This window comes from Peromyscus eremicus, chromosome 6, assembly GCF_949786415.1.
Source record: "Peromyscus eremicus chromosome 6, PerEre_H2_v1, whole genome shotgun sequence".
NCBI lineage: Eukaryota > Metazoa > Chordata > Mammalia > Rodentia > Cricetidae > Peromyscus > Peromyscus eremicus.
Genome location: NC_081421.1, coordinates 33,733,429 through 33,745,175, shown reverse-complemented (window position 1 = coordinate 33,745,175; position 11,747 = coordinate 33,733,429). Strand labels below are relative to the sequence as shown.

The window sequence follows — 11,747 nt, the reverse complement described above, 5'->3', positions numbered from 1 at the left end:
AGCTAGGTGGTAGTTCTCTCATAATCATTTACAAATCTTAATACACTACTCCTACATAAAATAAGTAACACTGAAGTCTCAGTGACAGATCATCTGGAAACTAAAACTTGAGATTCAAGGAATTAAGAATAATATGTATCTGATTAATCATCCATAGCATATTAACATATTGCTGATAAAATTCATTTTTGCTGACAAAAATTTAGCCTTTTTAACTTTGTGTCATTTTCATTCAACAATCATACTTGATACTATACCTTACAATGAGACTATAAGCATAATTCACTTTATTGTAGCAGTCTGCTTTAAATTAGATAACATACAATAACCTAAAAAAAAAAAAGATTTTTAACAACAATCCTTTATTCTCAAGGCTGGTTTACAGTGGACCATAGAAAGATTTTATGGCTTATATGTTAATTTGTATTAATTAAATGTATCTGCAATATTTAAATACTGTTCAAACTTGTTTTTTTATTGATACAATTGAACTTTACAACATTGTCATAAAATTATGAACAGAGTCTTTGGAGAGGGAGTGGGTAATGGGGGGGCAGTTTAAATATATTAGCCAGGTTGAAGCATGCAAAAGATAAGACAGATTCAGTAAATTAATGTGATAATGGTATCTAATTGACCCACTACAGATTTAAATAGTTGGCCACAAAAATATTAGCAAACACCAATTGAAAGTCTAGTGATGGCCCTAGCTCTGACTTGGACATGAGATGTAAGACTCCTCTCACACTTGTAGGGTTTAGCTTCACTGGCTGTGTTACAGTATTGGTAAAGAAGTCTGGTGTCAGTACAAGCTTCCTACCTATACTACAGAAGACAAGGCTTAGAAACGTGCTCTCCCAGTTTGCTCTGTGACTTAAAAAGCACTAATGAATTAACAACACAGGTCACTGAAGGACCAAAATTCTTTAATATTCACATTAACTTTCCCCACGAAAAGCTTCAAATATAATCTAATAAAAAAAATAGAGTTCTCAAGGCAAATCTTTAGCATAATTTACAGAAGCAGATTTAAATAGAAGAGTCCCGAACCACACTAATCCTAAAAATACACATACCCAGGAGTTACCCCTTTCTTCTACCTTGATATTAAAAGTATAGTGGCCCCAGCAAAGGCTGCAATGCCACCAGGAGTCCCATGAGCAGAAGGGACAAACCAGTCAAAGAGATTGGAAGTATCTCTATTCCCAAATTTTAGTATGCTCACATTCCAATGAAAAAGAATAGAGCAGGGTTCTTGTAACTTCCTGTTTCCCGTGGAACTTCAAGAAGCTCCCAACTCCTCCAGAGACTTCAGAAAGTAACTTCAGAGCCACCGTGGCCTTTTATAGGATGATGACCCCAAATCTGAGGACCGGTGAATTTGTCCCCACAGAGTCCTACTGTCCCTTTAACAAGTAGATGAGTCCATTGGGGAGAGAGTCAAGATGCTCCTGTCATTGGTATAGAAAGGATCCGATGCACTCCACAACCTTAAAGTAACAAAGAGAAAAGTTTGGCTCATCACAATCCATGGTTAGTTGAAAAACAAACAAGCCAAAAACCAGGACCTAAAATATAGGACCAAAATACAATTTAAAGTTTAAAATAATCACTGATTCATTTCTAAATACGAAGGAGTTCTCCAAATTAGCAATAAACCCTACTCTAGATTATATAAATGCTTGAGAAAAATTATGCTTATAGTTAGTTATCATATACAAAAATTAACCCCGGTTTCTACAGGTAGTAAACATAGCACTTTTGAAATCTTAGTAACTAGTGAAAAGTAAGTTTACTACTAAGAATTATACACATCCGGGTGCTAGAGAGATGGGTGCTGGGGATCTGATAATGGGCTTGCAATGCAAACACAACTTCAGTTTGGAACCCCAGCACCTACAAAAAAAGCTGAGCATGGCTGTGTGAGCCTGGGATGCCAGTGTGGGGCAGAGACAAGCAGGTCCCACAAGCTCACTGGTGAGCAGCCCTACCAAATGGCAAATACTGCATTCAGTGAGAGACCTGTCTCAAACACAGTGGAGAATGACTAAGGACGGCACTGACACCTGCCTCCAGTTCCTGCATGTTCGTGTGCGTACACACACACACACACACACACACACACACACAGGAATGTACACATACACCACACACACACAACTGGCAAAGAGTAAAAAACAATAACCCATACATTCAATTTTACTGAAAACCAAGTCAATTTTTGTTTTGACATTACAGAAAAAAAAATAGTTCTTACTTACCAAAAGCCTTGGAACGAAGCATTCATACAATTGGTCACTTTTGGGTATAAATTCTACTCTAAGAATTTCAGCTTAATTAGCATGAATGTCATAAATGGTTAGCATCAGAAGGTATCAAAGACACTTGCAGATTCTTTACTAGTCTGGAAAGGTAACTACTGGCTGACTGATAAGGCCTTAAGTTAAGCAGTTCAATATATAATAGCTCACTTGCAGCTGTCACTTTGAATTAGCTGAATTAACTGAAGATGAAGTAACAACTCCACAAGCGGTCTGCCAAGCTCAAAACACATGCCCTTAGCCCAACAACACTAGCAGACTTACCAAGGAATTTTATAAAAATAGAAAGCGTGTAACTTTAAACACACAGCACGCAGCTCCTGCCAGGGCCTCCACCTCCCTTAGACAGGGTTAAAGCTAGAAGCCCTGAGTCATTTGTATGTGGCATCTTGTTTCCCAATGACTCTCTGTATGTCACTTAGGTCTGTGAGCTAGCAGACACACTGACAAAGTGAGCATCAATGCTAACAGCCTTGTGTTCGTGCTTGTCAGAAGCCTGCGACCTTCCACCTTGACTTCAGGGCAGTCTTGTTTATAGCTCTCTCAATCACTGAGAACTCAATCTAGCAGGTAGGAGGCAGCTAACAATTATAAAGAAAATGAATAAAAGTAAGAATATGAATATTTCTTGTGAGTATTCGGGAAACAGTATTGTTTTAATTTTAACTGCCTACACTCCGATGAAGTCGAATGTCCAATATTAATCTGCAAGAATCTCTCACTAATTTTTCCTCTTTCTAAACCACTGCTTACAGAGAACAAATTCATTAGGTAGTGTACTTTAGTTTTTCCTCTTTTTGAAACACACATGCATTCACTCTGACAGAGTATTAAACACCTGAGACACTGCTGAACTAAGAGTGTCCTCCTTCCCTCACCCTGGCATTCGTCTCTCTATGCTGACTATGGATGCAGTGTGGCCAGCTGCTTTAAGCTTCTTTTCCCTTGACTCCCTACCATGATGGCCTATGCCCTTAACTAGGAGGCAGAAGGAGCACTTTCTTCCTAAAGCTGCTTTTGTCACAGAGTCTACCACATCAACAGGAAATGAAAACAAGACAATCACAATGCTAGTTCCCTACCCCCTTTGTGTGTGTGTATGAGAGAGAGTGCTCATGAGGTGGCTCAGACCTCAAAATAAGATCCTCCTGTCTCAAACTCCCAAGTACCTGTGATGACAAGTAGGTAACTCATTATAACTGCAAGTGAAGTACACACAGAACGCCAGTCACTGCTGAAGTATAGCTCCTTAGGATACATGTGGCACAGCACCATGCTGTTCCCTTGGAAACTGAGCTTGCCATAGAATATGCTGCCTTAACAACATCAGTTAAAAAACACACCAAGTTTTTGTGTCTGGATGGCAGAACTTAGTGGGCAGGCCCATGTGCCATATGGAAGTTGTTTTTATCTCCAGATATGCTCAGTACTGTTAGTGGTAAAGCAGTCCTAAGTTGCCACATCTTGCACTGGAAGGCTCAGCCTTGACCTATCCCTTCAAACTGGACATGAAACACAGATGTAGAATAGTGGCTGTTCCATATCAAAACAGAAATGCTAAAACTATTTCATACAAATACGTAGAAACTATGACTGTTAGGAGTTTCACACAATGCTGATAGGCTACAGCAACTGTCATACAGCCCTTTGAAAAACAGCAACCAGCTCTGTACTGCAGGAAAATCTGCCCAGATTCTTTGGATTGCTTAGCTACAATGAGGAGAAAATGGCAACAGTAGCCAATGGTACAACCTGAGATGCTGATGGCACTGTGCCTGCCAAACAAAGAATTAACGACTAAAGTGAACATTTTATTAGGAAAAACTAATTTAGAAAATGAATATGGTATAATTCTGAGTAAACAGAAATACTTGCAGTAATAATCACCTTTAAGAAGACATGCTAAAATAAATCCAGTAACTCCCAGGCAGACAGATTTCCAGCAGGGACAGTTAGAAAAATAGTGGTACAAAGAATGGGGACACAGAACACAACTGATAGCAAGACAGCAAGAATATACAGAAAATTGGGGAAAAGGTCCATTTAAAATTAATTCTAGTCTTTTTAATCACTAGCAAATATGTGTACCACCATCAAAGACAACTTCCTATTAAAAGTAAAAACTATGTAGAAGTTCTAGTATATTATCTTAATCTAATCCCTATCTAGGTTCCAAGCAAGAAAGAATGTCAATAGATAAAACAATAATGTAAGACCCTTCTGAAATATCTTTTGGTAAAACTATTACCTAGGAACACTATAGAACTATCTTATAATTTTTTTAATGTCTGTATGTAAGATACCAATATTCCAGTACATTTACTGTTCATAGCAATCCGTTCATGTAGGATGAAATTACTATTGCATCACAGAAATATTTTGGATCCTATGTTATATTCAAGTCAGGACAAATGAGGGTTGAAGCCACAGGCAGTGTATTCACCAAGTCATGGCAAAGCCAAATGCAAAGTGAGTTGAGAACATGTTCACAAGAGACTATATTTCATGTTATATGAGTGATGTCATGCCTGCTATTTTTCAAAATATAAAGCTAACCAAATATTAAAAGTAATTTTTCCAAAAGGCAAAAACAATGCTTGCCCACTTCATTTCTCTCTTTAGGGTACTCTTGGGCTCTCCTAAGCCACTGATTGAATATTCCCAGGGCACACGGGGAGAAGGGAAACTAGCACCTTGGTGTGTCAATCACAACCTTTGCCGATACCCAGTGTGCTGCTGCTTTGACTTGGGGAAGCGGTGTGAGAGTAAGCACAAAGGCGATGTCACTCTCTAGTGCCTAATAATCATCTGCATCTTAGGAAAACACACAAAGAAAGAAAGGGGGGGGAGAGGGAGGGAGGGAGGGAGGGAGGGAGAGAGAGAGAGAGAGAGAGGGAGGGAGGAAGGAAGGAAGGAAGAAAAAAAGAAAGAAAGAAAGAAAGAAAGAAAGAAAGAAAGAAAGAAAGAAAGAAAGAAAGAAAGAAAGAATTTTAAATGCTTTTTACCCTTAAATAAAATTTTGGGCTGTGATCCATAAAAACAAGCTGTGATAAATCTAATTAAGAAATCGACTTCAGAATGGATGGAAAAACAAAACAAAACAAAACCCCAGATTCTTCTGATCCATAATTTATCAAAGTTAATATTAGAAGCATTGTTAAAATCTGTTCTAACATACAGTTGGACAATAAATGCCAAATCAAAGAAACTTAAAAATCAAAACTCCTTTTAAAACTTCACTACAGACATGAGGAAGGAGCATGGAACAGAACAGCCTTCCTGTGTAGCCTTGGATCACTGACTAGCTTTAGAAAACAAAGGTAAGGAATAAGGAAAGCAACAGTGTTTGACATTGAGTGTGGAGGTTATTTTTGTAATGACAAAAAGCAGTAGGAAAAACAACAACAAAAACCAAACACCTAGCAGAGAAGAAAACAGGAGCGTAGATAAACTAATAATGACTAAAGTAGTACTCCAGGGAAGAGTACCATACACACACTCCAATTCACTGCATCTTACAAAGACGAAAACCACTATTTTGTTCATTGGATGGAAAAGTCTCCTCAAAGATGCCTTCTCTTCCTTTGAGTCAAAGGACCACATCACAAAACTACAAAGAGTTAATCAACAGCAAGCTCCCTCCTCCACTGGGTAAAACCAGCGGACTCCCTGGTATCTGCAGCTGCAAGGCTCTTTCTGTCCCTTTACAGGACACTCGTCTGTACAAACGGCTATGCAGTGAAATGTCACACCTGCTGATATGGTTGGGACTACACCTTCCTATGACTCGCTCCAGCATTCTTCCAACAGATGTGCAAGGGGTCTCTCCTGGGAAACAGCACATGGAGTCCAAGCACTTGACACTTGAACGTGCTTCAGCAAGCTGCAGAAGAACATAAGTTAGTTATTCATAGATGTGGACTTCACAAAACCATTAAGAAATCAAAATAAGTATTTTAAAACTGAAAGTGATTGATACAAACATACATGTTTTACTACAATATGGAATATACAGAACTCTTTGAAGTACAATCATAATCAGATGCCTAGTTAAATAATGGTATAAAGATGGGTAGATAGGTATTTAAGTCTGCAAAGGTTTATTATTTTGCCACTTAATAATTTGCTATGGTAAATTGGTTTATGTCAACTACAACTCTAATTCATCTTGGAGTTTTGCTTAGGTGCAATGTTCCTGCAGTTATGATTAAAGAACAAATGTCCAGCAACTGAGAACAGTGGAGTATAAACTATCTTGAAGACTGGGAAATAAACCTGGCAGGATGTACATTGTCTGGTAAGAATAAGATCAACAAATTAGTAAGAACTTTAGTAGTGTTTCTTATGTGCCATGAACAAATACTCAACACAGCTACTCCATACTCATTTACCTTTTAAGGTTTTAAGTTGTGCTGAACAACTCTAAGATACCACCTTTGCCCATTATCAAGTTATCATTCTAATGGTGAGCAGGTGGAACATGGATCAAAATTTGTCAGGCAAGTTAGTAGTACTATTAAGATTTAAAGTTGAATGTATCAAATTTCTAAGATTTATATTGATTCAGGCATAAACAGGCTCAGCAAGATAATCCAAACCCATACACCTAGCAACTTTAATTATTAAAATGAGGGTAAATGGTCTGACCATGTGGCTGAATGAATCCCAACCTTGGTTGTGGTAGTCAAGAGTATTCTTGTTTTGTTTTTTGTCTGTTTTTGAGACAGGCTCTCGTTAGGTAGTCCTGGCTGGCTTGGAACTCAGTGAGTAGACCAGGCTAGCTTTGAAATCACAAAATCCATCTACCTCTACCTTCTGAGTGCAAGTTAAAAAACTTTTTTGAATTTATTTTCCTTTATGTATATAATGTCCTGTATCAGGAATAAGAATGAAATAAATTTGGTAAAGCTCACATCTACAAGGTTGGGAATCACTGTGCCATGTGAGGCATGGTAACAGAAGACACTGTGGAAACTCACAATGGACAGAGACACACATGTGAAATGTAAATAACCTGATATTCTGAAAGCAAGCAAATGGTGGAGTTCTACAAGATCCATGTATGGAGCCCCTGCTCATTCCAAGTGGTGGGAGTGGAAGAGGGTTTCTTGTTTGCCCAGCGCCTGTCACACCCAAACGCTGGGCCCTGTGAAGCACTGAGAGAGCAGAGCTCACATATTCTTTAATTAAAATATCGTGGTTCAGGACCTATTTAATGTACCATTGCTTTAACTGTGTTCTGTGAGATATTTGCATAAACAGTTCAGAGAGGATTTCCTATGGCCAAATAGGGAGCTTGGGAAACACCAACCCAACAAAGCTTCAAACAGACTTTAGAGTCTGTGCATAAGCCTCAACTGATGGAGCCTGAGCCCACCATTCTACAATCAACTTCATTTCTTCATACAATATATTTCATGTTCTTTCTCTTCCTCAGACTCCTCACAGATCCTCCCCACGCCCTACCCACCCAATTTTATGTTCTCTCTCTCCTTCCCTCTCTCTCTCAAAAAACAAAAAGAACCCACAAAGAAGCAAAAACCAGTAGGATAAAAGATACCAAAACAATACAAAAAAAATGCGCGCGCGCGCGCAAACACACACATACACACATACATACACACACACACACACACATACCCCACACTCCATGGAATCCGTTTTGTGTTGGACAGAAACTGCTCCCTTATCCCACCCAATGTACCAAGAACCAGGACCCATTCACTACCACAGAAGTAATAGAAATGTACAACGAAGGAGTCTGGGTAATCCTGCCCTAGGCAACAGGTTCTCATCAGTTCTCAGTTTAGGCTTTGCTGACTCCTGTGTTCCCACGCATTCAAGCTGAGGCAAAGCACTGGACTCCAGCTTCTTTCCTGATGGGATTGCCCTGCTCTATGCTCCACACCAGCTGATGAAGGTGTTGTTCATGCCCATGGGCATGGTTCAGGTTAAATACTACTATCTCACTCCAACTGCAGGAATCTCTCTGGATTCTTTTTATTGCTTTGGAACATCCCTTGAATGGTAGAAGTCCTGAAAGTCAAAAGAAGGCACCGTGGCAGTTCTCAGAGGGAGCAACCCTGCACTCATCTAGTGAGGTGAGGGTAAGGAAAGGGTGAAAGGTCAGAGTAGCAGTGAGTCACAGTGCGAAGGTGACTCAATGCTAACCTCCAAAGACTTTCACTGGGTATGAGGTAAGTGTTTCTGATCTGGTAGAGACAGAGTTAAGAAAAACTTTAGAGCAATTTGACAAACTAACCCTGTAACTATTAAACCTAACAACTTTTTTAAAATCAGGGATTATTTTCCATATATCATTACATATTATACTTTTAAGAATTCATATTTATCACAAGCATAACAGTATTGGTACTTGATGGACAGGATATTAAAAAAAAGATTTAAGGTTTGCTTTTAGAGAAATGTTTTCTTTTTGATGTGAAATCAAAGATCACAAATTATTGCTGAATTTCAAATTTTGTTAAGAATCATAAATTCTCTAGAACAAGCAAGAGCTTTATTTCCTCATACAGCAGTTGGGGATGGTTCAGGATGGCTGGCCATCCTTCTGGATCCAGAACCTGTTTCCAGCTTACAGTTTGATCAATCACCCTTCGGTTCTCTTTCCCTCTAAGTGACACAAACAACTCCAAAATGATAAAACTTTGAAAGACATTTACAAACATAAATGAAATCTCTCCATGCTGGCTTGGGAGCTTTCTACACATGGTGCCTCACTTCAACACCAAAATAAGCATATAATTTAAAACTATATTGACTGGGAGCTGGGGAGAGAGCACAGCAGGCAAAGAGCTTGCAGTGTGGGCATGGAGACTGCACTGGAGCCCCAGAACCCACAGGAAAGTCCTGGGCGTGGCAGCCTGTCTGTAACTCCAGTACTGGGAAAGTAGAGACAGGGCTCTTTTTCCTAGAGTACGCTGGCTAGCTCAACCAGTTGAAATGGGGAATGCCAGATTAAACTGAAAGCGAGAGCGAGAGCGAGAGTGAGAGGGAGACCCTGCTGGAGAAAGTGGAGACAGACCTCCAGCATTAGCCTGGGGCCTCCACACATGAACATGCCTAAACACACCCATATACATGCACACATACTCCACATATGCACACACACCACACATGTAAAACTAAAATAAATGAAAGATTAGATTATTATATAAATATTTTAACAACTGATTTATTACTAGTTTCAAAGGAGACTGGAGAATCCTTCTATATAAATGATATTTTTATTCAACTGGTTCTTTAACAATATACGCTGGGAATTTATAGTTTGGGTAAGGAAGAGCATCAGTATTTGTTAAACACTAAAATGTCCTAGGTGAAAAGGAGGAACTTGACTTATAAAGTCCAAGGTCTCATTCATCCCAGGCTGACCTTAAACTTGCTATGTAGTCAAGGATGACCTTGAACTCCTCCCTGGCCCTTCTGACTCCATATCCTGAGTGTTAAGATTGAAGATATATGCCACCATGCCTAGTTTATGCAGTGGTGGGATTGAACTCAAGGCTTTGTGCAGGCTAGGCAAGCACTCTACCAATTGAGCTACATCTCCAGCCACCTAACTATGATCTTTTGAAACATCAAATCAAAATGAAAATTCAGAATTTATTTAAATTTCTTCTGAATTACTACTACTACTCTTACTACTAACTACTACTACTACTACTACTACTACTACTACTACTACTACTACTAATTATTGAGATCCAATTAACTGCCCTCATTGAGGGCAATCCACTAAAGGGATCTAACTTTAAAATATGTCTCACAGGATAATTCCTATTTTTTCAAATTATTGCATATGTTCCATGATCTGATTTACAATAAAGCTGAAAGACTTATATTCTAGGTGGCTCTGTCTTCAGGTTCCTCTATTTGCTTATTACAGATGGGACTACAGCACCTTCTTCAACAGAAATCACAATAAAATGACAAGTAAGGAAAAATACAATTACTGGTGGTAGGATTTATAAGTACTACAAACTAAAATGTTGTTCATATCCCAATTATATCTAGAAGTAGCTTAGATTTATTCTTCAAAAGAGGAGTAAACTATTCCCATACAATTAATATTGTTTAGATTTACTTATTTCATGTAGTGTTTTGTCTGCATCTATGTATGTGTACCATGTACATGCCTGGGGATGGTTGTGAGTCACCATGTGGGTGTTGGGGACCAAACCCAGGTCCTCTGCAAGAACAGCAAGTATTCTTAACCACTGAGACATCTGCAGCCTCAACAATTAATGTTTTTATAGAGCTACATCTATGAAAATGTATGAAAAAGACAAGTCTGTTAAATGCCAGTTAGTGGAAAACCAGTCACTCAGTCTAAGCACACTTGCTCATTTGATTATTCAACTCCAAAGAGAGGAAGACTTCAGTAATTCAGTGTCCACATTAAAATATACACATAAAAATACACAATTACAACTTCAAAGGGGATAATGATTTCAAAATGATAAGGCATGACATACTTTCAAAAGAAGTGGAAAGGAATAACTTCTTGAATGTAAGACAACAGGCTATGAAAACACCTTACTATGATAGAATCTGAAGTGAAGTGTGATTTATCACTGTAAATCCAAAGAAACATGAATAAGAAATTCAGGGATAAACATAAAAAAGTTATGGGGTACAAACAAGGTAAAGAACAAGGAACAGTGAAGAATCAGTACAGTGAAATGGAAATGTGATGCCGATTCTCCATGGCATACCCCAAGCATGAGAATGCAGTGTAGAGTCCCCAAGAAGGCCCAGCAAAGTACTACCTAGTGCACGCAACCACTGTCCTGCTGGCTGCACCTCAGCTAGCAGGTGCCTACTGTCCTCCCCTCTGTGCTGGCTTTCAGCAAATTCATATGCTGAGCCGACTGAACCCTTATCTTCTTCCATCTAGAAGGACAGAAAAGCAGTAAGTCTTATATTAGAATAATACTCTCACAGTATATAGTTTAAAATCAAAGCAGTAGGGTGGGGCTACAATCTGTGAGGCACAGACGAAAGTTCACACAACAGCACAGTTACTGTCACAGGACAGAAAGAGCCAAGGAGCTTCTGGAGAATACAGCAAAGCATACCATACGAAGCCATGAGTGCAAAGCTCTTAGAAGCACACAGTCTAGTAAAAACTAAGTTTTCTTTAAATTCTATTTCTTCTGTAAAACTAAGTGCCATCAAGCCTTAGCATTTGTTTTCTCACCCATACACTCAGGACACTGCTCTACTTTTAACTGGACTGGAGAGCAGAAGGGTCACGTGGCCCATAAACAGCAAATGCGGAAAGAGGGCATGATTCACTGGTTAATAAAATTAAGTTAAAATATTTCTTCAGGGAATGTCAACTTAAAGAAATATTTATTTTTCATGTGTATGAGTGTTTTGCCTGCATGCATATATGAGCCT

General features: G+C 38.9%; 1 protein-coding gene across 4 annotated transcripts in view; it reads right to left on the bottom strand.

Annotated features, from left to right (window-relative positions):
• Positions 1-454: 454 nt before the first annotated feature.
• The window catches only part of Atp11b (ATPase phospholipid transporting 11B (putative)), a 99,820-nt gene continuing 88,527 nt past the window's right edge, over positions 455-11,747 (bottom strand). Inside the window, exons 29-30 of one of the 4 annotated variants that reach the window (XM_059265356.1) lie at positions 6,074-6,204; positions 455-1,490 (exon numbers count right to left, since the gene is read on the bottom strand). In XM_059265356.1, the coding sequence (XP_059121339.1) occupies positions 1,409-1,490; positions 6,074-6,204 (213 nt within the window). In that variant the 3' untranslated portion in view covers positions 455-1,408. Of the gene's footprint in view, positions 1,491-6,073; positions 6,205-11,113; positions 11,238-11,747 lie in introns of those variants that run through there. The other 3 variants (XM_059265357.1, XM_059265359.1, XM_059265358.1) reach the window with 3 other exon arrangements.